The sequence below is a fragment of the Pezoporus wallicus genome, unplaced genomic scaffold (assembly GCF_028554395.1).
Source record: "Pezoporus wallicus isolate ANWC-B61680 ecotype Strahan unplaced genomic scaffold, APGP_CSIRO_Pwel_v1 contig_3952, whole genome shotgun sequence".
Classification (NCBI taxonomy): Eukaryota; Metazoa; Chordata; class Aves; order Psittaciformes; family Psittacidae; genus Pezoporus; species Pezoporus wallicus.
In genome coordinates, this window is record NW_026635034.1 from 11,664,142 (window position 1) to 11,691,545 (window position 27,404).

Below are 27,404 nucleotides of genomic sequence, written 5' to 3' on the forward strand. Positions count from 1 at the left end.
CATTAAACACAAAACTATGCAAACAAAGGGAAGAAGTAGCAAAATGAGTTATTTATTAGCTCCCAGGAACCTGTTTCTTCCATTAACACCTTAATAATGCCAGGCACGTGTTTCCCAATGCAATGCTTGGAATTAGCAAGTTATTCTGAAGAGAAGCAATGAAGAGCCCTATTTTCAACAGCCATAATGGTACATATGAAAAGGCAGAGAGATGGAGAACACATTCTACTGTACTATATTTTTTCACTTTTCTGGTATATTTTACAGACCAATGATGTTTCCTTCAATGGAGGCTCTATATACAGTATGAGAAAATTAAAAAAAAAAGAAATCCAGTAAAATGCTGATTTTTGCCTCTTTGAATGCATCTTGAAAAGGTCTTGAGCTCAGAGCACAGTGCTCTCAGCTACTGTTGATAGAAACCAAACAAAAATAAGGACAAGCCTTGACTATTAAACTAGAGGTTTAATTTTCATTTGATTCTGGAATTCATTTCAGCATTTGAATGCCACTAGGCTTCATAACCTAGTTCTCCACTTCTACTGAGCATATCCTGTGTGCAATATCCTGGGCAAAGCCCTGGTAACAATTTTATGCGGCATATAACTTCTTAACGCAGCAGATTCCATGGTAAAAACAACACATGTAATTCACTATTTCAAGGGCCCATTTTAGGAATAAGTCAAGTAACTAGAAGCAGTTCATTACATCGGTCTTCCTCAAATACAAACAGTGCTTCACACCAATCTTGATGAACAAGCAACCACAAACATTTTCTGTAATTCAGCTGAAGGACAGATATAGATATCGATGTCCCCTTGCTTCTGCTACATTAATCCAGGTATTAGGTTCTTCCTTACAACATTATTCATTAAAAAAAACAACCAAACAAACCAAAAAAAACCAAACCCCAACCAAACACTGTACTGCCTAAGGAATAAGGAGAAAAGCTTCACAGAATCTAGCTCTGTACAGTATTTGATCAGGAGAACCTATAAACTAAATAGAACAGAGAAAGGAGAGAAGTCTGGCTCTAACTTTAGGAAAGCACACACACACAGACAAACTGAATCCACCCCAGACTTTTTTTTTTCCAGCGTAAGCAATAAACATTACACAACTAAGTTGAGATTCCTACAGTAAACAGATTCCTTACCCTTACAAGAACAACCACATTCCAACTCTATATTACAACATATATGAATTAGGAGAATAACCTTAACATACAGGAAGTACACAGTTGTCCTTATCTGTTACTCTGATCCTACAGGCACTAAGACTTCCTCAACTTAAAGCAATAATGCCACCTATAGGTCTGCTACCTGGACACAAGTGCAGATCAGCAGAGTTCCAAAAGAGAGTACCTTGCTTAGTCATGTTTTGCCGATGGAAATTTAGCATGCTTGGCTATGCTTCCTATAGCTGACTTAAGTTACCTCCTATGAAGATTTTAAGGATTTCAGCACATGATACAATTTTCTTTTTTTAAAGGCAAGAAAAAAAAAAATATCTCTACTGCCAGTTACTTTGCTACTGAGTTCCTTCCAGTGTACATTTTTAAACTGCACAGACATTCTCAATTAACTTCAGAACTGGAAGATGAAAATAAACTACAATGCCAGAGAAAAATTTTATATAAAAATGAGGAGACAGTTAAAATAATAGTTTCAGGTACCTTTAAAAGATATTTACAGTCCCCACACAAATGAAGTTTTATGTGTACGTCAAATAATTGTAAAGTGCGCCACTGTGTGGTAACTAACCGCTCCCCAAAATCAATTTGCTTCACAGCTCACAAAACTTTTTTCTGCCTCCAAAACTACAGTGAATCAGTGCTCACACTTGACAAAATACTGGGAAAGACCTCTTCTAGAGGAAGTGTTTTAGATACATGCAAAAACACACCTGCAACATACTTCCCTACAGGTACTTCGTAAACTATAATGAAGGCCAAAATTAAGAGCATTCTTCTCTCATACATCATATATTAAAAACTGCTTAATATCCTACTTGCATTTATCTTCTAAATTGAAAAGCTAGTGAGTAGGATCATCCCATTGGCTCCAGGAGAAATATAAGGACACATTGATTTAAAATAAGCAGGAAAACCACTGCAAAACAAGGACACACTAAGGCGCATTTCTGGCTAAACAGCAAGTTGAAGAAGCCCCATTCACAGGCATTCTTTAACTTAACAGTACTGTGAAAATTTAGTTAGGAGAGGGGTAGCAAATGTATTAAAACAAACAATACATACTCAATAACACTGAAACATTTTCAAGGCATATATATTAGTAATAATAACATAAAGAATTTGAATAAAGAAAGTGGAACGCCATAGTGGAACGTCAATGAAAAAGTTCATTCGCATTCTAAACATCAGAAATAGTTCAAATGTGCAGAAAAACAATTTTGCACAGAAATAATAAAACTGATTATCATTGGTATACTTCTTGTTTCTGCACAGACAGAATGTCACCCAGTTCTTCCTGTTTTGCCTAGTTTCATTTTAGAATTATTTAATTGCTTTCAAAAGGAGTTGTTTCATTAGAATTCAGAGTCTACACCCTGAAAGTAAGGAAATTGTTACTAGGATGCTATTTAGAGGTACTCAGAAGTATGTTGTTCTGAACTTCCAGCATGGCACTGCAATAGCCACAACAATCAGGCTTTAAGAAGAACTTTTGTACAGCCTACTGTTTTTAAAATCTCTCTTATGCCATTGTTTATCTTTGCTGATAAGATTAAACAATGATCTAGCTTTAAAAAGCTATTCTATCTAACACTGGTTAATGATTCAGAAAGGAGAGAATGAATTAAATATTCTGGTTTTGACTTTAAAACAACTTTTCTTTAATGTATTTTCAGTGTTAAGAGTGACTGCATTTTATATATTGAGAACTTCATGTTACTTGTGGTTGCCTTAGAAAATGTTTTAATGATTAAAGAGAAGTGAGTAATACCTTATTTCATATATGTTTAATTTTTATTTTAGATGAAGGTAAGCCTGTATTTATTACATTCTTTACCGTGTTTCAAAATTATTTTTATAATTCTTATTATAGCAACACTTTTCATCTTTTGTTTCTAAGAATAAGGTAAGATGAAAATACCAACTAGAAACAATGGTCCTGGGAAAAAAAGAGATCTTTTTTTTTCACGCAAGGATGTTATTGTTTTGGTAATGCACCAAAAAGTCCAACAGAGGGTGACAGAGACCATAAATTCGATAGACTCTTTATCTATCTCTTTAAAAAGTAAAAACAACATGCAGTTAAGGAAGAGCACCTGCTTCAAAGATTTGAATACGCTCCATTACTTGAGAAACATTTTGTTAACTGTAAATTCTGACAAGTTTTCAGAAAAATATTCTCTTAAGCATCTGACACAACAAACTATTTGATTCTCTAATTATTACATCCTTCAGCTACATCTGTGTTCACTCTACAGTGTATAACATAACTGTTGAGTAAAATTATTTATTTTTAATACTTCTGCTGTCTAAGCAAGTGGGATGCAAAGTCTCAAGAGTCCAAAGAGATGGGCAATATATGCAACTTACTCATTTGTGTATCAGATTTATTCATCAGAGCACATGATATTTTATATATGGAGAAGATGTAATTTTGTTCCAACAGAAGAATCTAACCTGAAATATAAAATACTTTTAAGAAGAAGAATGAAGCATATCTCATCTGGCATAACATTACCAACTTCCCTCAAATGCAAACATGCTATTGACTACTGAGAAGTATATTTTCACCAAAAATGTAACACTGACTTTCTAATCTTGAACCATAGAAATTACTGAAATAAGAACAACCGAGTCAGTAATGACTGTTCTCCAAAGCACAATGAAGCTGTAATACTGTATTTTCCTTTAGTTTGACATGTGTATCTCCAAATACTTCCTTGAACACTAACTCAAAACATCGAAACCAAAAGTCAAATGTGGTTTAGTCCCACACAAAATCTCAGTGTAACTATTACAGTGTCAAACAGGTCAAGCCTCTTTCAGCTGCCATCCACCTCACAATTTTACTAAGTTTACAAGTAATGAATTAGGAGTAATTTGCTACAGACCAAAAGGACTAACAACAAGAAGCTGGAAAATGTCTGAATTAGGTTCCTCTTCAAAAGAGGAATAAAACCCTTTTAATATTTATATATGTGCCTCCCACAGCCTCCAACATTCACCTTTCTGCACAAGTACAGTTAATACTACTGCATGAAAGGACTCTGCCAACTTCCCCAACTTCTCCCAGCTCTTATTTTACCCTGCTGTAGCAAGAACCACTAGAAAGTGCACAAAGTAAGAACTGCCTTTACCTGCTTAATATTGGCTTTCTCATCATAACTTACTGCTTATAAAGCACAGAGCACCAGTACAGAACTGGTTCTATTTAACTCTTTAAGAATAGACTACATCACTTCACTGAGCATTACATAAGTATCACTGAAGAACAGTTTAAACAGACATCAAGATTTTTATTTTTAGGTCTATTTTCAACACCTTAATGGGAAAGCGGAAAAAACAGTGAAAAAAAACCCACACCCACTACAGCCTATGAATCCCTTTAGAGAAGCTATGGGAGGATCTTACTGCTGTCTACATCTAATGGGATGGCAACACGAGCAGATGGAATCAAATTCTCAGAGATGTGCAGTGCTAGGTTGAGAGATTCAGGGCAGAAGCTGCAATACAGGGAATTTCAGCCAAATACGAGATAAAAAAAATCAACCATAATGTTGCTCAAACACTGGAATGGGTTTAAAATTCAGCCTGGAAAAGGCTATATTTATCTGATATGGTAAGCTCTGTTCCAAGCAGGGTATTGAAAAACACAACCTTCCCAAGTACCTTACAACCTGAGTTATTCTACAGTTCTATGAATCCTAAGTTACACATTCACAGTAAGGATTTGCAACATGTTGTTTGTTAATACACAGCTTTGGGAAGTGGCATTCTATGCAGGGAATGGGCAATTTTCAGAATTCAAAACACTTTTCTACTAGGCTGCTGAACACTGCCTTTCCCTTCCATCCCAGGCCTCCAATACAAACACATTAGTATACACTTCTGTAATTGCACAGTATTGGCAAAATACAACAGCTAGAATAGTGAATCTGTTCTTCAGTTTTCTGAGTTATAGATCAGAATTGTAATTAAAACAAATTTCTGGCCCTTTCTGAATAGGTCTGAGGTCAAGGAAAGCCTTAAAATCAACTACAAAGCACAACAAAAATCAACTAAAACATATCCACAAACAAAAATCAAAGCTATGGCTTTGCTTATGCTAAGAAATACAGAACAAAACCACATATGTCATTGTCCAGATGTGCACAAGTAAGAGGAACCTGGACGTGCAGAGGAAAATGCAGTATTTGCAAGTGATTCCCTCTGGCAAACCAAATATTTAAACTGAACTTGACCTTTCACTTTTGAGTTCATGGGTCACATCTGACCCACTTCTGTTTCTTTTGCCAAAATATATGGGAAACATTGTCCAAGCACAAAATGACCTTGCTAGGAATTTATTTATTTCACTAACCTTACTTGCAAGATTACAAACTTTTTTTTCCTAAACACTGTTAACATTTTGTTGCAAAAAGCAGAGTATTTATTCAGTATAGAGTGAATCTACACAGGAGAATGAAAAACGTCGCCACAGTTGCTCCTTCTGAACCCTTGAAAAGTAACCATTCACTAGAGTATTTTCTAAGAGAACATCACTGCTGGGTAAATGGACAGCCAGTAAGACCTGTTCCTTCAAAATGGCAAACGTGGACCAATCAGAAAAGCTGTAGTAGCACCAGCTAAAAATCGATTAAAATAAACACATAACTAAATAAACCATTATTTTGCAGACTGAAAAAAAACCTGTCTCCATTCTGAAGTTTAATCAAAGAAATATATTTCTCTCTTACTTAAGTTTCTAATCTTTTTATTCTGATTCTTTCCTAGAATCTCTTCCACAGAAAGCCAAATATGTAGAAAAAGCTCACTGGAAGTCACCTTGTGGCCAGAACAACTTCCATAGCTTGTTCACAGTAGACAGAAACATGAATTGAGAAATAAAACCTGTAATAATAAAAGTTAACATTTTTCACATCTACTTAAATGAAAAAGAAAAAAGAGAGTAACATTCAAGACACCATATCACAGGTATAGTGGTATCAACCTCTTACAGAAATTACATGTGGCATAGACAGTACACAGGCAGACTTGCCAGAGATAGTAGCCTTACCTTGCACTGCCCTGCCACGCAGATTGAAGTTCCATTCTGGTCACAGGGTGTCCCATCGATCACCTTTTCAGCTTGTCTCACATAGAATCGGTAGCCTACTGCACGGCAATTCAGCTCACACTTCTGACTTCCCTTCACTGTGGAAAGAGACAGAAATCCCCATTACAAAGCAGCAGCAATAGTTTTAAAAAGAAAAGGCCCAATAAACTAAAACTAGGGATTGGGAGGAAGAAACAAATAGGCAAACTGAATGCAATGTGAATGACTAAATCAGAATCAATGGTGATTAGGAAACCAACTCCAAGATCAGCATTCCAATACACCCCATGGAAATTTTAACAGTATCTCAGTTTTTAATGACAGATATTTTCCTAAATGTCCAAGAGTGTTTTTAGTCCCATAAAAATTATGGCAAATTCATTCTTCTTAAAGCATAACAACATGTTACGACATTTCATAACACCTAAGTAGCAGCAAAATTACACTGTAATCAGAAACATGCGGATAATTGGGCTCACATACAGTCCCTGGTCAGTTCACATAAAATAAGCATACTAACATTTAGCATTAAGAAACACATAAAACAAGCTAGATGCAAATGTTTAAAAATTCCATTATTTCCTCTTCATTTCTACAGATTACACTTTGGTAGCTATTCCTTAGTTCAAGAGAAAATCAAGAAAATAACATCTCTCATGATCTCTGTAGACATGCAAGAACCAGACAGGAAATCAGTCCACTGATTTCTGGGTGAGAATAACACAGAAGACAAAAACCACTCTCCATTAAAAAAATCTGTTACTTAAACAGATACAGCCTAATGCTTTACACTTAAGCTATCAAGTTTGTTAACACACACCTGTAGTCCTTCTATTTCAAATCATCTGTCATGTTGAAATTGCACACAATTCATTTCCCCTATTTGCCAACTGAAATAACAGTACCTTGAGTTTCTTTCCAATCCAGAGTAGCACTGTTACACAGTGAGAGTGAGGTGCAAACAGAATTCCTTTTTCTTTTGACAATACATTCCTTGCTGCCATAATTAAAAAATTCCCCTGAGCTCACCAAGCTTCAGTTCATACCTTATAATGTAAATGAAACCACTTAACCTTTCAAAGATGTTATATACCTTCGCTAGCCACTAAAATATGGTATTCCCAGGATTTTCTACTGGAGTATATTTCTGAATGTTCAGCTAAGACATAAAAAATAGCCAAAACAAATAAATGCAATTATTTCAAATACATATTTAACATTTACTTTCTGTAGGAGTATCAAACTTTTCAGCTCAAATTCAGTCACATCCTGTGCAGACACAGGATTAGTGCAGATCTCCAGCACTGCTGAATTTTGGATCTTAGATTTCCTTTTATGCAGCTATTTAATGCCACTTGTACACATCATCTACTGTGTCTGGAAATCTTTTGATAAAACCCTCAAAACCTCTACTAATTTTAAGTGAAGTCAAAGATCTATTTTCTTAGTTCCCTTTTTGCAGAGAATATGCACACCATGCTCAACTAGGTATTTTTTCCATTAGCTACTTCTTTAAGACAGATTAACTGCTTTATCATTCCAAAGGTATTTCTCACAGGTTCAATCTCCAAGTATAAGTTAGTTTTAATGATAAGCTGGGAATTTTTCTTAGCAGCTTAGTCAGTTAACACATAACTATTTCAGAATTATCAAATAAATACAATTCAGTTTCAGTGATTCATTATAACTGAAAACAACTTGTCCTTTACTGTGTCTGAAGTATCCTATTTTTACAATCTGCAACACTAGCTATCAAGCAGTACCTCTGCAGCATACATTTACTTATCTTCCCATTCCCTAAAATCAAGCCAAACTAGCCATTTTGGGCTTCTGAAATGTCCTTATCTTCTATGTTGATTCCCTTTAGTTCTAAGTATCCTGAAGCCCCACATTCCTGTACTCTTCCTAGTATCTCACGTTTGGCTTTGATCCTTTAAAATATTTATTCTGGAAATTCTCCGTTTGCCATGCAGATCCCAACTGAAGTTCTGTGCTACTCATAAAGTTGAAGAAATACTATTTCTGCTGAAGCATAGTATTCTTTCATGGACCTACCTCTTCCTTTATTTCTGATTTGATAGGGAAGCCTACTGCATTGCTAATGCAGCTTATTAACAACCACAAGCAGGCTAAGCTTACTTGCTCTGTTAAATATGATCCCTATTTCATAACTTCTGCTTTTGTTCTTTCTTATTAGGAACTGTTCCTGCTCATACAAAGAGCACTGGCTTTAACCAGTACCCCAGAAAAAAAAAAAAAAGCTTAAATAAATAAAAACTTTAACATTGTATACTAGAATAAAAGTTCATACTAGTATCTCGCACTCTGCCCTTTGATATTCTGCTTCTTCTGATGAGCAACTATATAAGGCACTGTCTTGGTTAGTAATATAAAAATTACTATTCCCTAAAGACAATGTTCCCAGACATCTGAAAAAAAAAAACCTTTCACCTAAGAAGAGAAAAATCTGCTAACTGAATTGCCCCTATTGAATAAGAGGCATTTCCCATTACAGTTTTATGTAAGCACTGTGTATTTACTATGCATAAATTACGGCAGAAAAACACATTTTAGAATTCCCTTGTAAAACAAGATACCACACTAGTAAAAGCACTCTACTGCTTATTAACCTCAGATGTATCTTGACACCCACCCTTACCCAGTATTTTGCCACAACTCTTGATGTTTTATGGCTTAAGCTGTAGGTCAAGCTACACTATTGGCTTGGCAAGTGGACATAAAACGTCAATTAAACAATGAGCTGTGAGGAGATTGATTCCACACAAGCAACATTTTGGTACTATGTCATCTGATCCCAGACTTTACAAAAGGATCCATCTGACCTCAGGGAACAGAGTAAGGCTTCTAGGTGAAGACCTTCCAAACTATCTTGCAGCAAGAGACATTTCTACTCAAAAGTGGGCTCTTTTTAAGTGTGACACAGTTACTAAGACAGTTCACTATACAGGTTCTGTATTACATGTCCTCCTAATGTATTTGCTTTTCATTCTCACACCTTAGCACAACTATGTCTTTGTGGAAATTCTCACCTTACCCTACCTTATTAAATGGCAAACTTGGGTGAAATTTAATACTACCACCCAGGTTCTGCCAGACATATTCATTACTGGTCTAACTTAAGGAGGTGCCCTCTGTTAAATAACCCTGGTAACATGTAATATTTTTCATTTTACAGTCTGAAAAAATATCTAAATAAAAAAAATCATTACATTTCTTATAATGTCCTCGTCAAAGTAGCCTTAAGTACCTCAGGGATATCCAGGGCTTGCCTAAACTGCATGACTTGGGTTTTTCCTCAATCCTGTGTTGAAATTTACTTATGAGGAACCCAGGCAGCACAGTTCTACCACACCCCCACTTCACCAGTGAGGGTACCAAATCCTCATGTTTAATTGCAAATTACACCTCTTCTGCACCACAGAGCAGATACTGCAGCAAAAAAAAAAAAAAATCTACCATAAAGCAATCCTTTTACATGTCCTACCAAGACAAAAAAGTCCTGCAGATGGCCACTAATTCTGAAATCATAACTCTTCCAGACAAACAAAAACTTAAAGACTGTCACTACCAGCAGTAACACCACTAAGTACAAAAACCAACCTGCTTTCCACTAATTTGTTCTATTCATTGATGTATTACAATTCACACGCAGAATATATTTTGCATTAAATGTGTACTGACAAATACATGTAAAAGTAGAAAAAGAAGAAACATGATTTTCTGAAGTGCTATCTATTAAGTTCACAAAGTAAGCCATGGTCAAAATGAATGCAAGAGTGGAGGAGCAGGGACAATCCACACATCAATGTAGAGCTGATATTCTCTTTAGAGTGACCTAATTAATCAAACTTAAATCACAATTAAATAAACACATTTCACTTCCTCTAAACGGTCTATTTAAATGCAGATTTCAGTGCAGTACATGTTTCATTAGAAAAACTCAACTGTGCAACCCACCCAACCTTTTTTATAAGATAAAAATAAAAGGGATTTAGATGTTACCACATTACAGCCAGTGACTGGATTTTAAACTAGGTTTCAGCAGCATTTTAGGCTAACGCCTCTTCACTAACCTGACTGAGTCAGCAGCACACCTCCTGGAAGCACAAAAAGCATGGGAAAAACTGTCCTCCCTCAGGGTTCACAAGATAACACTCAAAGAACAATCCTAAACGCCTTTTAATCTCACAACTAGGAAAACACAGGTTTGTGGCAGCCCATGCCGTGCTCCCGACACAAGGCACTGCCACCCTGATGATGCAGCACCACCGGCCTGACGGGCCCGGCGCCGCAGACAGGCTCCAGCAGCACCAGAGCACCCCAGGGCAAGAGAGCGAGCCCTAAATACGGTCACTTGGGCACAGACCAAAACGCATCAAGCTGCTGATGGAGACAGCTCCTGGATGAGGCACCGAAGCTCAGGGACGGTGAAGGAGGACCCGCCGCAGCTGAGCTCTCTCCTGCCGGGCTCGCCGCGGGTCCAGCCGCAGCCGAGCAGCTCGCGCCTCTCCACAGGGCCGCTCCCGCCCGCGAGGGAGCTCGCGCTCGGGTCCCCGCTCCCGCCTCACGGCCGCGCTCTGGAAAGTTCTGCCTCGCGGGGGCCAAGGAGGGCGAGCTCCGCGGAACGCCACGGGGCGCTGGAAGTGACCCTGCACGGTGCTCCCCCGCCCGGCACAGCCGCGCACCTGTGCGAGAGCTCTGCCCTCCACAGAGGGCGAGATGCTGGCCCTCACTGGTGTCATTGAAGCGTCAGAAATTCATGTCCTCAGGAACTACCCAGCCCATCTCCAAACACTGAGCACTTTTAAAAAAGGCATTCCCATTTCGGAAACGTTCCTACTTGCAGAACCTTTTTACCTGCTTGCGTTTCATTCAGAGGGAATATTTCCAAATGTTAAACCTTTACTCAAAGGAAGTTCTTGAGCCAAATCAAGCACATTGCTCCTTACGCCGTGCTCAGAGGCACTTGGCAGCAACCTCCCAAGACCATGGCCTGCAGCAGGTCCCTTGGTGCTGGTCACAGCTGACACAACCCCTAACAGCAGGAGGAAGAGGCACGGGTTCCACCTCCCACCACTTCAGAGCCCAGGTTTCCCTCCCTCCACTCAGTTCCTTTCCTCTCCTGATCTTGGGTCTTCCCTCTGCAGAAGGCCTAAAAGGAATTCCCCTCCCTGAAGAGCTCCAGACCTGAGCAGGGGGTCCTTCTGGACTTCACGTCAGCTATTCCCTTCCTTCACCTTCCTCTTCCAGTGTATTCTGCCATCTCCATCGACCTCTAGCCCAGGGAAGTGCAGTGAAGAGGAAAACAGAACAGTGGAATCGCAGGTGAAGCTGGTGGTAGAACAGCTCAGCAGTGAGCTTGAGGAGATGCAGTGAACAGCCAGCAGGCAGCTTGCCAACGCACAGAATTTCATTCTAATGATATTCTTAGGAAAAAATGTCACAAGAAAGAGCATTCCAACTGCAATACATTTGCTAAATAATGTATTCAGCTGTTCAAAGGGGAACCAAAAATAGCCACAGAACCAGAAAACAAAAAAACACGTCAGGAAATAATGCGCAAATCAAAACAAAATGCAACTGATCAGTAAACTACTGACATTGCACACAACCATACACTTACTGCCCTTACAAAATGTAGTTAAGTTCCTACTTTCAGCTCCTGAGATTGCAAGCTTCTTGGAGCACATACTGTGTCTTTCTGCATGCACATTGAACCTCCTGCCACAGACAATGCTAGCTGTAGCACTGAATCAACAAAGAAATTTCAATTTCCCCATGCACGTGAGGTAGGAACTGGAATGTACAAACTCTCCTTGATGGTTACTCAGTCCAAATCGTAATTTAATGTGAGATCCAGAATCCCTGTTGTTATCTATGTGGCTGCTCTAGTCTCTGCAGAACATTACAGAATGCTTTTAACATTTGTCAGTTTTTGTAAGTTTGCCTAAACATCTAAAAATAGTTAATAACAAGCTCTGTAATTTGAGAAACATGCCTTGAGGGTGCCCATAGAGAAGTGGCATGCACACTCTTGGCAAGCAAATACCACATTCATGCTAATACCACATTATGGGATTAAGTGAATTTAAATTAGGCTTCATTCTGTATGCACACTGCCTTGTAAAGTCAAATTCAGTGTTTCTCCATTACTAGCCAAGATACACTCATCTACGATGTGTCAGAAACAATTGTTCCAGGAAAAAGTCGTCTCCATATAGCTCAGTTATTTTCATGGCCTAGCTTGCCATGGACTGTAATTCAGTATTTGTTCATGATAAAACCTACGAATCTGCTTTAAGGAAGTGTAATGGGGCATAGCAGACGCTGGAAAAACTTTTAAGAGATGTGCTAATGTGTATCCACGTAACATCTACTTCAGTTAAAGCTTATCAAGGCTGTAGAATTTCAGCAATAGACTTGCAGGTTACTGACATTCTTGGTTATCTCATAGAAGCCAACAGGACGGAGAAGGAAAGATGGTTTTGGTGAGGAGTTCGGCAAGTCTCAAGCTTCTGTATCCACTATAGTTGTTAGTAAAAGTATAGTAAGTCTATAAACTGATGCCATCTAAATAAAGCAGTGGCCTCTTCCAATCAGGAGATGTAATAAGTACTGCATTCACTAAGGCAGAACTTATAGTTTTGTGAAACCAAAGTTTGTTTACGTGTTTATTTTCATATAGGAAGTGCTTCGGACAAGTGTACATACAGGAAAATGAAGACAGGTCCAGTACACTACTAGCAGAAGCCTATTCTTTTGCATACTGCTGTGGCTGTGAGCTGACAGCTACACTGCAGACTTAAGAGTGATACACTGTGCCAGACACAGACCTAAATGTGACAATTCAGTGCTAAAAAGTATCGACAGTGATCACCTGTGGAGCCGGGTGTGCACGGTAAGTGCTGGTGTAGTACTAAATACAGGCAACTTTGTTTATGCAGCTTCATAAACAAGGAAGGAAAATGCGTAGGGAAATGAAAAATACCACATTCCCTACAAAGCTTTCAAGAAAACAAAACTACTTTATTTAAGGTTTCACTGTTTAGGATAATAGAATGTGTTGGCTCAGTTATTAATACCAGACCATTAGTTCAAGCTTTGAAATTTAGCAAGGGAGGCTATCAGGTTCATCACGAAAAACTGATCCTGAATCAGGTTGGTTTTCTACTGATGGACAGTAACAAGGTTTTGAAGGGGCCAGGCACAATAAAGCTTTTTACAGCAGTTACCTTTTGCCAGATTTCTAAGTAACAATATGCAAACATTTTCCAGGAAATAATTATCATGTAACTACATTGGTCTTTCCAGCAGAAATACTAATGTGGTGTGATGTTTTACTTGAGTCTCTTTTGAAACTTTGTCCTTATTAGGCTTGGGAACATCTCTTGACAATAACCAGAAAGAGTTATGTTTATTTTTTTACTTTGTCCCTTTCAGTTTTCTTAACTTCTTATAAACTTTTAGTATTTTGGCTCATATTATCCCCCCCCCCCCCCCCCAAAAAAAAAAAAACACAACAAAAAAACATTTTCCATTCTTCACTCCAGTGAATAAGGAACACTTCCTTTTTTGTTTTGTTGACATTTATTACTTCATGTTCATTACTTCATAGATACTTAAAATATTTTCTGCCCTGGGGTTCAGATGGTGCTGCTTTGATTACAGCTTTTACAGGCATTGGTGAAATCCTACAAACATGATTACAGAGACATAATTAAATAAAGCATCTATAAACAATTGTGCCTGCTTCAAATCCCTGCATATTGCAAGGTAGACAGTCTTTCCCAATTGAGGGTATTTCTGTATCCTCTGATCACTGTGGAAGTCTAGTCAAAACCCCTTTGGGAAACCACAACATAACTCTCAATTCCTTGCCTTTGCTGTTTCTTTGTTAATAATGATTTTCTTCAACTGCTGCTCAAAACTGAGTTTTTCATTTGAAGTTTAAATAAATGCATATACATTTGTCTACAAAATCTTCAAGATATCTTCACCCATAACAATTTAAACTATAGATGTCAATGTGCTATTGGCTTCAGTTCAGTAAAGCACTTAATCAGGTGGTTTATATGAGTACCTGAATACTGCTGGCTTCAGTAGAATTGCCACAACTTATATGTTTAATAGCAGCTCAAGGCCAGTACCCCTTTAAATCCACCAATCCATTTCCTAAACATGCCTGTTTTCACATCAGCCTTTCCTTTGTTAGGCAGCCAGAATGCAAGCTGCCATTTGTCAGTCGCTGAAGACACTGGCCGCTGGATGTCTCCGCTGCTCTATGCGAACACAGATTAAAGGTCTTTGTCAGAGAGAAGAAGTTTTTTAAAAGGCACTTATGTGTATTTACAAGCCATCACTCACAGTTTGCATACAGCGCTCAGCAGCCGCACTGACTTGCAATCTGGCACTTCGAGCAGCCAGGAGATGGCAGTTTCATTCAAGCCATCACTCACACTTTGCATGAAGTGCACAACAGCCACACTGACTTGCGCTTTCTGGCCCTCGCAACAGCCAGGAGATAGCAGTTTCGTGTAACTTCACTTCTGCTGAAGCTTTGAGTAACAGCTCCCAGTAGGTGCGATCATAATTATGAAAATGTTGCTAGGTAAGTACAAGAAAACAAAGAACAGTTGCTTAAGTTCAAAACCTTTTGCTTCCCCTTAAATCCAGCAACAGCTAAAATTTTATCGGTAAAACCCTCATTAATATGATGGGTGAAGAAGAGTCCAAAATATCAAACACAGGTGATTCTAATGGGTAGGGAAGTTTTCTCCTCACCCTTTTATTCTTTTGCTCCAATAACTGGCTAATTTCATGTAAATCGGATGAAATCAATCACTTACAAACTGTATGCCTTGACATTCCCTAGAAACAGTTTGAAAAACACAGGTTATTAGGATTTCATGAAAGATGGCTTCTCTTGCAGGGATATTATAAAGAATCTATTAAAAATAAAAATATTCAGGGAACATATTATTAAAGCCAAAACTATAGAAAAAAAAAATAACAAATCCATATGATCTCATCCTCCAGCTTTTTTTTTTTTTTTTTTAATTCTGGCACTAATCAGAGAAGAAAACCTGCTACATGCAGTGCAATTTCTCATCTGGAAAATACCATCATGTTCTCCATCCCATGAAGTGCTGACCACTTCCTGAGGGAGGCTGAGAGCTATCACTCCCAACTGCTATTAGCTTGGGGTGTTCTGAAAGAGCTTGAAACTGCTTTCTGTCTGTCTTAAAAATCTAAAAGAGCTACGTATTTCTGTTTGACTCTTAAAATTTAACTGGCCTCTGAAATTTCAGCTTGCATTCACATCTGTATCTTGAAATATGATTCTATCTCCATCAGCAGACTAATAGCCAACAATAATGTAAAGTTGTTGTATAAAATCAATGCTTTGGCAACAGTAATTAATATACCACCAAATCCTGCCTTCAAACTTTGCACAGAGTGCATGGCCATTTTTATTCAAATCAATTCTACTGAAGAAGGAGTTCATGTCACACTTCAGAATAATAAATGCCAAAGGTAGATGGGAAGAAAGGAGATTCAAGTTCGGGCTTGTGAAACCCCCAGCAAGATTCCAGACAAAAGCTTTCTTTCAGTCACCTCTTAAGGGTGTATGTTTATGCTCAGAAAGTTAAATGCCTTAGAAGTCTCTATCTTATTAAAAAATGAACTCAGTATTTGAACACTAAAGATTCCCAAAGTAATGCTTTTCATTAAAAAAACATTAATGTAATATACAGATATCTAGTATTTAATAAAACTAACAAGGATCCACAAAAAGTCTTAGCTCATGTTTGTGTACCATTGGAGTTTTCATGTAAACTAATGGCATGCTTTCACATATGTAAGTTACTCCTCACTCAAGTGCATCCTAAACATCCTTTGTCATGAAGATTAAAAATTACCAAGCAACCAAATGTGACAGCAGTAGGAGGAGGGAACACAATGCTGCTGTTTCTTGCTATCAAGCTCCTGTACAGAGCGAGACAGCTTTTCAATTCCTTTTGTTGCATGACCGGCAACAAATTTTTCTTAAACCAAACTTGCTCTGAAAAGTACAGCTTGCATTGGGGTCACAATACTTCCTGAAGTTATGCTTCTATGAGCTGAGGGGAGGAAGAAATCTAACATTTTATCGTTAAAAAATAGAAGTGTAACATCATTTCTTACAGGAAATGATGACGCAGTATATTTTTTAAATCTTTGTATAATCATCTTTCATTTTACTTTAATTATATGACTCAGACAATAATAATAATCAATAATAATAATACACTATTTTTATTTATATATTAGTTTCTTTAAACAGACTGAATTTGCCAAGACTTCCCAGACAAATAATTTTTAATCATAATAAAGCATAATAATCTTTATCATTCCTGCCTCTTTATCCATGCTTTCTCCAGAAAAAGTGACTCTGGAACACATCTTTTTTCCACAAATCCAGATCATGGACTGATTAACAGATTGCAAATCATTTCATATCTCTCTGGCTGATAACCTTGTCATTTAGTTTTCAGTGCTGACATGAACATGGCAGCTTTGATGAATACAAACTTAAAATCCACTACCTGTGGCTGTATAAACTAAATGAACACACAGCGGATTTATGGAATCTGCAAATAAGCCACTTTTTAAAAATCACGATTATTACAAGTTTGCTTTATTAATCATTATACTTTTCTTCAGAAGCAAGCTGTAGATAAAATAAGGTTTTGTGAAAAGCTCCGGCACCTAGACAAGAGAGTCGTTACTGAGAAAGGATGGTATGTGGATTCTTTAATGGTATGCATCTGTCTGTGCCAATGAAATCAAGGTCTAAAGGGAAAAACACAGAAGGAGGTTCAAGGGTGAGGGGGAGAGCTGGTGTGCAGACCCAGTAAATCAACCTGATCTGATAGTCTCAGTTTCAGAATCTATGAAAAAGCACTCATATTATTTTGGTTCTCTGTGATGCCCAGTTACATTGATGCTAAGCTACAGACACCACAGAGTCCTGAACCAAACATGCAGTAGATGTATTGCTATTATACCATCACCTGTGTGTAAATTAATGCAAATATAAGTATATCTTACATTCAGCTGAGCTATTTTCCTGCTGCCAGCAGGCAAGGTCTGAGATTCCTATTTTCACAGCTAAGGAGAGAAGCTGTAACTTGGGCTACATATGAAAGCTTTGTAACTAAAAGAAAGCACCTACTTTTTATACACAGGATCCTTAGCATGTGTACATATAAATGGACAAAGCCAGAGAGGAAACTAAACCTCTTTTTTAAAGGGCTTGTAACTGAAGATTCTTTGTTCTGGGACACCACCAAGAAATTACAACCTGAGGAGCCACTGGAGAAAGAACAAAATCAGAAACGAAGTCAGCCCCATACTGAGCCCCATACTGACTGTCACTGCCCCTTAGGAAATATTTGTCACTAATGGTCTGACAGAGCATTATAGAGTTAAGGACTGACTTAAGTAAATTACTATTATGGGGTGATGAATGCTTCTGAAATACTAGAAGAGGCTTGTACTTATTTAAATATTAATATAGCTCTTATTGGGTCTAAAACGTCCTGAGTGTACTTTTACGGCCTCCTGCCACAGTGCTTTAATAGGCAAATAAATTCTTAAGGAGTAGTTAAAACATTCTGTGCTTATATTTACATACTCAAAGATATTTATTTCCTACATTCTCATAAACATTAGTTAAAAAAAAGCATGTTCTTTAGAACAATGTTTTCACTAGGATGCCAGTGACCTGAAGCTCAGTCAGTTAACTTGAAAGCTGCTTTTCTTCTGGTAAAGTATGAAACATTTAGTGTTTGGAGATTTGGGTTCATATTACATGTATTTTTAGATGGGTTTTATAGAAAAGGCTATAGTGATCACTGCGGAGACTCAGGATTTCTTAGTAACTTTGCTTCTGATCTCTTAGGTTTTTAAAGTTTTCATGTTCTAATGACCCCTACAGAAAACTGAAAGGTACTGACTCAGTGAACTTGGATCTGACAAAAATCTGACTGGAAGGCACTGGGGAGCTAGTTATTGCTCCTTGGTGATGGGAGCTGGTCTCCACTAGCTCTGCCCCTAGCACTACTAGCCCCTGTGCTCTTAGCCATTGGACTTCGGAGTAACAAAGATTAAGTTCTCTCCTCACCTCCTGTATTTCTCTCAGCTAAGGGAAAATTACAGCGTCTGACAAAATACTATTTTCATGTTGAGAGTTTTGCCCCACAAAACCAGGATCTATCTCACTCATTTGTGGCATTACCTAAATCCCATGCCTCCTGGCACAGCACTAGGGTGCCCAGAACTGGGCTGTGAGGCTTGTTTCTGAGGAAGGCTGCAGCCACCACTGCAGGGAAGCTGCATACCAGAGTGCTTTCCCATTTGATGTGCCTTTCTATCTGCTATTTTGCTGGATTATCATTACATGCAATAAACAGAACTAGATACTCTGAACAAAGTATGTGGCAACTTTCTTCTTTCATCCCCCATATTCTCCTTGAGAATTTGCTTTTTTGAAACAGATGGAAAGAGCTGATAATGTAGGTTTTGCCCTCAGACCTTCAAGGGGTCACACAACAGGCCATGCTGCCTGCATATAAACCTGGGGTGCCTAGAGAAGGAAGGCCTGATGCACTCACCCCCAGGCACTTGCAGAAATTACTGAAGCAATCTCAGAGCAGTTGTTATCTTTGAGGATTATGGAGGGTGTGTCAGATGCCAGAAAACTAGAAATAAACCAATAGTTTCTGAGCTGTAAAATGCAGAACAAGGAGGAGCTGAAAAAATGCCTAACAAGTCAACTCAGTTTCATTTCCTGGAAAAGCTCCACAAGAATTCAAACCCACTGTTCATAAACACCCATAAAATAATCAAGGCAGCAGTAGCAATCAGTATAGATTTGTCAAGATAAAAACCTTGTCAAACCCATTTAATTTCCTTCTACAAACAGGCTCTGTGTGCAGAAGTGGTGGTTGCAATTTTGCTTGTTTTTTCTAAGGTGTTGGACAATTCTTCAAGCTAGGAAAATATTGTCTACAAGAAATTGCTATAGGAGATGTGCCAAATTGGTTCGAAGACTGTACTCAAGCAGTTCACTGGCTAGGTTGTGATATCTATTGAGTGAGAATCTGCAAGATCTTTCCTAAGTACTGTTCCAATTTATGTTTTTATGCATGAGGTAGATGATGGGATAGAGAGATTATATTCACAGGTAACATCAAGCTGGGAAAGGCAGCAAGAATATGGAGGGAAGGATTACAGAAAAATACTAACACTTGGGGAAGGGTCTGAAAAGGTGGGATGCAATGTCATAGGGATCGGTGCAATGTCCTTCATTTGTAACAGAACAACCACCTGCACAAACACAGCCTGAGTAACTAATGCGGAAGTAGTAATTACACACAGAATCTGGAGCAGTGACAGTGGATCTCATTTAACATGAGACATCAAAGGGGTGAAGTTAACAAAACATAACTATTGTGCAAGTAGGTATAAAACAGAAGGTAGTCTGCAAATCGCATCAGTAACTCTCACATTCAGCTGGAGCACTGCATCCACTTCTGGACACAGGTACATGTGAAAACCATGCACAGGAGACAGTGCTCTAGAAACACGATCAAAGAGGGAGATTCGAATCATGGTACCACTTTGAAAATAACAAAGGGGATGCCAGTATCTCAGAGAGATAATGTACAGAAGGGTATAAAAGTGTTCCTATGTGCACTGTGGACTGGACAGGAGACAGTGGGCCAAAGTTGCAGTATGGAAGATTTATGTTATAATATTATACTTCACAGAAAAATTTCAACTGGAAGGATTAATTAAGCACCATTTCATTACAGAGACTGCAGAATCTCCACCACTGGAGACTGGCACTACTATAAACTGAATGAAGTCCCTGTACTCTTTTAAAGGGTTCAGTTTCCTAACCTAGAGTCTCACAGAGCACACAAGCCTTCCTGCATTTACTGACTGACTACTTCCTTCTTCCACAGACCCTAATTATGATACAGCAATAGCTTTCATTCAAAATATTTTTCCTATCATACAGTAAACTTTGAGATGATGTTGTTTACCATTAAGGAAATTGTTACCATTACTACAAGCAGTCCACAGCAGTTTCTGCATGAATAAACCTCACACTGTGTCCTCTCCCCAAAGACATGCAAATATGCAAGCACAGTCCTAGATACATATATGTTCAGAGTTCGAATTGAGAAGGAAGGAAGACTTTCTTGCACCTGGCTGGACTCTGTCCCAGAGCATCGCACCAAGGAGTATTAGCCCTCAATTTTTAAAGTATTTCTGATGGGTCAGGGTTTGGCTCTTGAAGGCAGTAAATTGTGAAATTTCAGAGTCTTGCAAATGCTACCACTAGCAGAAAGTGTAATTAAAGTACAGAGATTCCTGTCACCAAAACTGTATATGGAAAGCATTTTCACTTGATCAGTGTAAAGCTGTAAGTCTAACAGAGTAGGAGCAATGTAAGCACTAACACTTAAAAATCCTTCTAAAAATATTACCACCATTATGCCAAAAACAACCCATACAGTAAATGCAGCAACAAATGCCCAGATAACATCAAACACATATATCTGGGTTTCAGGCTGTTGATTTAAAGGTTGCTATAAATAATTTCCTTAGTTTATATGAAAATTAGACTTAATGAAATATGTTGCAACTAATTCAAAGCATCTTACATACTCTGAAAACCTTTGTTTCTATCGACCTCAAATTCAACCCTTGAGCCATCTCAGTATCCGTGTCTTAATAGGATGCTGGTGGTCAAGCCATGGATCTCTAATAATGAAAAATATCAGCATGAGCATCTGGTAGTTAAGTGCATCCTTCAAAACCAGCAAATCCTTCTCTTGAATGATAACATAGTTGTTACCATCATAAAGAGCAATACAGGGCATGTTTGCTTAAAGCTTCACTTTTTAGTTTTCATATCACGGTAGCCAACAGCTACTTCTCTGTGAAAGTACCAGAACCATTGTGAAGATCTGAACCAGTAAAGCTTCTCACTTTTGTGAAATGTAATTTTAAGGCATTAAAGCCACAATTTATAATCAGCTTACAAGGAATGCGTGAGGCAGATTAGCCTATTGCTTGGCGTCCATGCAGCCGGGCTACTAGACACAAACCAATACAGAATTTTAGTGGAGATGTGGGACATTGCAAAAATGGTTCCAAGCCCTCAAGAAAGTTAAGTTAATAAACCGTGTCTAGGCTAGTTACATTCAGTCTTCCCGCAGCAATTAGGGGGGAGAGGGAATGAATGTGGAAATGTGCAAGTCATTTTTTAATGTCTGTATCAATTAATGTTTGTTGCTGGAGCATGGAAAGAAGGGCACACCTTTAAGGGTAGCTCCCTTAAAATTTGCTAAAGCTGTTCTCCCCACCCCTTCTGAAGTTGGAGTCAATGCAACATAGAAACGCAGGAAATCTTACTAGCTTGGCAGTAAGACTGCAACCAAATAATGCAAGCTATACACTAATATTATATAAAAATAGACAGCAAGCACAGTTTGTGATTTAGGGTTCACCTGGTACAGACCTTACGAAGGAAGAAACCATTTGTGCTGAAATAGCAGAGGTGGCTTTACTAAGTGTAAAGAATCTGAGGGGGAAAGAAGGAGAAACTTCAGCAAAACAGCGTAGTGAAAAATACTGAATCACACTCACAGACTTTAACTTACATCCTTTTAGTAAAACAGCAGCTATACAAAAGCTGCAGTTAACAATTACCCATTTTCAATTGAGACCTTTCTGTATTGACTCAGACACTTTAAAACCATATATATATATATATATATATATATATATATATATACAAGCTTTTCACCCTCCCCCTTCCTGCTCAAAATAAGCTGGTTAATTGCTTTAAGCAGCCTACTCAATGTGATGTGCAAACCATAGTCAGTAATCAAGGATTTTGGGGAAAAGAAATCCAGTGCCTCTCCTCACAATTAACACAAGAAGGTTTTGCACTGTTACTCAATACCCAGACTAATAAAAGCAATTAAATATCCATACTCAATCCATACTCTTTTTTATTTGGTTTTCTCCTAAATTCTAAAATACTCTGCCATGAAAAAGGAGCGTAGACATGAACTGGTGCTACCCTACGACTGCAAGGGAACAGCAGGATTGTATCTAGTGCAATGACTATGTCTTCAAAGGAAAATAGGAAAGTCAGAGGGAAAACACAGCAGCTCTCAAGTTGCATTAGCTGCCACCCTTCTGGAATTGATAATTACTGGATGAGAGATAGTGCCAAGCAAATGACCTATTCAGGTGTATTCCAAGATGGAGATTATTGATGAAATAGTATTTTGAATTTTGCAGCTCTCTAAAACATTGGTGAGCTTCTGTTACAATATACCCAAGGACAGCGACCCTAGCAAGTACTTGTGCTAGATAAACCTTACATATGCTGATACCAACTGTACCAAAGTTTATTGCCTGTATATTGACCAGCTTAGACAGAACACAAATGTAGAACAAAATCATATATTAAATTAATAGCATACTCTTGAGAAATCTAGTGAAGATGCAAGAGAATTCAAAACATATGGAGGCATTTTCCTTGACTACACTCTATATTAAATAGGAAGATGTATTAGTTACAACTGGGAATTACTGTAGACAGCTATCTGCCATAGACATGCTGCAAGATATTTAACATTAGAACATTTATAGTGCAGATGCCCGATCCAGAAATGCGTACTGCCCTGAGTCGCACAGATGCATCAGGAAAACTGTTCTGGTTCCCTCGTTATGAAAGATGGCCCTTATCCCAACTAGAACACCATCTAAGCTTTAAGTTATAGCATAAGTAAATAATGTAGAGTAGCACAGCTTGTTATATAGGATAGTTAAAGAGTAATACACAGCCGTGGTGCTCTAGGAGTTATTTCTTACACCAGACCAGTTCTCTAACACTGGGTTTTGTCTAGATTTCAGTTCCTGCACACTACATATAAAGCACAGAAGACTCATACCTAGGCTGTCTCTCCATTTCCAAAAATAAATAGACTTCAGAGTAACAAGCTAATTGACAGAAGTTGAGACCAAATATGTCAGTTTTGAAAGAGATTATGAGAATGTAGATGGAAGGACCTATAGACTGACTTACCTGTATAAACTCCAGGAAAAAAAAACCACAACAGAACTAGCAGAACATCAGATGCAAATGTGTATACATTTAACTACATTTTACAATACATATAGTCATTTAAGCCGGTTGATCTTCTAAATATTTTCCATCATTTTCCATCTCTCTTGAATCTCCAGTCAGCATGTGCTTGGTCAGATTATTTTATGGATGCAAGGTATCTCTTTCCATTTGCAAACATCTCTAAGTACGAGGCCACAATTCCACTCTGCTACAGCAAATACAGACTTGCAGAAAGTTCCCACAGAATCTCTGTAACAATCAATAGACAATAAGGATGGCTCATGGGAATGAGACGTGAATGAAATGTATTTCCACTGAGCTAAGCATGTTAGAAGATAACTGGAGTCAGAAAATAATTTTTGAACTAATATTTTATTTCCACTGAAAGACAATCACTTCCATTTTGGTAGTGATTGTGGACAGGGTGATGATGGCACTGAACATGTGGTTTGGCACAATGTAGCAGTACTACAAACAGGAAGAAGCATGGCTGCTGATTCAGTGTGCTTAGTTTAGATTCAACTAGCTAACAGCAAAGAGGAGCAAGTAATAGTATTTTTCTTTTGTATTTTCACTGAAAGCAGCTGAGATTATTTCAGAGTAATTTCCAAAACACTTACAACACTGGTAAGATAGAACTCTTTCTCCTTCGTGTTTAGATTCATTTATAGTTGTAAGAGTTAAATTAATTATGAAATTTAAGTTTCTCCTTTAATGGTATCAACAATGATGGATAAGAATGGAATAAATAGCATTTTAGGCAGGATGCTTTGTATTAGACCCTGCCATAGCTAAGATTTGCTTTATTGCATTGGACAAAATAGTAACCAGCCATGTTCTATAAATTACAAACCAGAAAATGAGGATAAATCTTCTCTTCTCACAGATTTACTCCTATAATTGCCAAGGTATTCACATAGTACTGTTGACGAGAGCTAAACAAGTACCCAGACAGGTTGAATCTTCTGCTCCCTAACACTGGGTAGCATCATAGCTGACATGATATCAATATGATCAAAGCAGACTTATGTTCAGAGTGAAATGGCATTCAGACTGAGAAAGCATAATAAAATTGGCATCTGGGTCTTCAAAACAGCTTTTAAAGGCAAGAATTCCTGAGAAGAAGCGCTCCACACAAATCTTCACCTTCACGCAGAAGACACGGCGTCAATTCTATCTGCAGCTGTTTTAGGCAGGAATATTATTGCGAGTATAATCTGACCGCATTTTAAACTGGATTTTATCCAGTGTTCCTACAATACCCCAAGGAGACTTGATCCACTGGTGACTTGTAAACTGATTTTCATAGAACAGATTCAACATTTTTCAAATATCTTCTTTAATTTCCCAGTGACTAATGTACACTGTTTCCAGCAAGATGTTTTATTCTAGTAAAGAAAACCAAAGCTTTTAATTTAGGAAGTTCCCCTTCTTCCTGCATATGCTGCATCTTCTCTCTCTTCCCAGCTCCCCCCGCAAATGAAAACAGAACTCAAGTCACAGAAGAGCTAAACGTGTCAGCCCAGCTAACCATAATGACTTTCCATCTTGCCAAATGCAGACTTATGCAGCAGAAGTTGCAGTCCCCAGACAACAGGACCTTCGACATTTTCAACTTAAACTTTCCAACTTAGCTATTATCACTTGGAAAAAGTTCCATTTTTTATTTTAAAATGAGGACGCTGCAAAGATGCAAGAGAAATGACTGCAAATATTTTTGTAGGTAACTACCACTGATTTTAACAGGAGCTGCTCAACCTCCACTGTCATGGATAATCGTCTGAGAAAACTTGTATACGTACATGAAAACAAACATACTGGTTTTGACTTACCCACACACTTAAAATATTTAAATATGGCTTAGCTGAAGCAGTAACTAATGAATGTGTACGAAGTGCAGTATGTCTTCATGATTCATTTTGCTTAGGTTTTCCCTGTGCTCCTACTCTAGAACTGGAACCCAGTCCCTATGTATAGCCTTGCATGGTCAAAAAGACTATGTGTTGCCAAGACACTTCATCTAGCCACCACCCTCCATAAAGAGGTCCCTCGTTTATGCTTCAAAGCCCTAATTTAAACCCTCTTGCTTCCTATACAGATTTGATGCAAAAGAGAACACAGTTGGGCAGAGCCATCTCATTCTCTGAGCAACAGGAAAGGAAAAGACAAACCATGGGTCACTCACCCCACCCCATTCCCCAAAGTGAGTAGCAGTAGCCAAAGGAACTCTGTAATTCCAGTTTCTGCCAGCCAGGATACTGACTAAATAACTAAGTAAATGCTGCAGCATGATCTTATTGAAAACCCTCCAAATTTCAGTACAGCAACAATCTCTTAATATTGTCTGAACACAAACCAGAGATTGAATGTTCTGCAATAAAATTTGTCAGTGACGCTAACAAAAATATTAAATTTCGGCAATATGCTGACTTTTTAGAAATGGACATCTGTTTATATTTAGGTGCTTCATGTGACTATGTTCAACAACAATGAAAGAATGAGGGCATTCCTTCCCCTAAATCCCTCCAAATCTGATGGGCTCTTAATCAGCAAGCTGATTAAATTGAGAAATTAGCACTGAAGGAAATCAAATCATGCAGTCCTTGTTCAGGGGAAACACTCCTACTGAAATTAAAGGGATGAACCTGAAGTTCAAGTAATTCAAATCATCTGACATGAGTAAGGATTGCTGGATTTGGCACAGGATGAGTAAGGAATCCTAGACTGTCCCTCAATGCCTCTCCATCTTTGTCTTCTGAAACTTATCTCGTCCCAGGGCTTCAACAACTACATTATGTTGTATCACGATCTTGAAGCATGTAAAAGCAGAACCTTGCTAGAGTTGAGAAAGTCTGGTCTCACATCTGAATTACAGAAAATTGAAACCACAGGGATGAAAATGCTAAAGTACCTATCTGCTGTGATCCACTCTACCCACCCCAGCAAGAAGTATCACACCACTGAAGTGGTTGCCATTCAAATCTCCATCCTTAGTGCTGCCACACTACCGGCATGCCAGCTAGAGCAGCTGTGCAACACTTGTCTTCTGTAGGAAATGTCTGTTGAAGTTCAGCCCAGCCTGCTTTCAGTGAGCCCTACACCAAAGGCAGCTGTAGTTTTCTAGTAGGATTTATGCACTCCAGCCACCAAAACCAGCAGTCCTGTTGCCAAGGTTTTAGGGAGTTCCTTGCCAATCATCCGAACATTCACAGCTGGCCAAGAAAACTAGAAAGCCTCAACCTTGAGATGCTGGGTTGTCACTGCTGTGACCCATTTTGGTGAGTGACTGAATATTTTTGTTCTAATGGGAAATTTTGAAGAAGTATTTGATGCCATTAGAAACAGAGAGAGCAAGTTTCCCAGCACAGTTTCAGATCGCATACAAGACTGCAAAGAGTGCTTGAACTAGGAAATGAGGAAGAGACGAGGACAGACACAGAGCATTAGGTCTGCCTGGGAGCAACTGAGAAGTGTAAACATTGCCTGTCATTCCCATTAAGAAACTGGTATTTGCTTATTTATAGCTACTGATCTCTTATGTCTCACATAGATATTTTTGTGAAGACAGAAGATTTTCATAATACTCGAAATATACATTAAAATTCTATGTTTTCACAATGAACAATAAAACAATTCTTGACAACAAACTGAATTCATACAGACAATTTAGTCAGCATTACTCAAATTACTTCTGGAAATAACTGAGATTTTCATGCACTGCAAATTTCAGGAAATTGAGAAAAATCACAGTGTGATCAGGATTTTTTTGTTCTTGTGTTATGCAAGTATTAATCTGAGCTATTGACACTGAAGATTTGAAGTGTTTGAGCAAAGGTTAAGAAGCTGGTTCCACATTTTTAAAGCATGAGATGTGAGTAAATTAGAATACAGCTCAT

The 27,404-nt window shown here is 38.1% G+C and overlaps 1 protein-coding gene across 6 annotated transcripts in view; it reads right to left on the reverse strand.

The window, feature by feature from the left end:
• Positions 1 to 27,404, reverse strand: part of THSD4 (thrombospondin type 1 domain containing 4) — a 314,334-nt gene that overhangs the window by 151,282 nt on the left and 135,648 nt on the right. For all 6 annotated transcript variants that reach the window (XR_008970824.1, XM_057398789.1, XM_057398780.1 and 3 more), the window contains one exon: positions 6,249 to 6,385. Coding sequence is in view for 5 of the 6 variants with exons in the window: in XM_057398789.1 (XP_057254772.1) it covers positions 6,249 to 6,385 (137 nt within the window). In the remaining variant the exon portion in view is untranslated. The remainder of the gene's footprint in view (positions 1 to 6,248; positions 6,386 to 27,404) is intronic.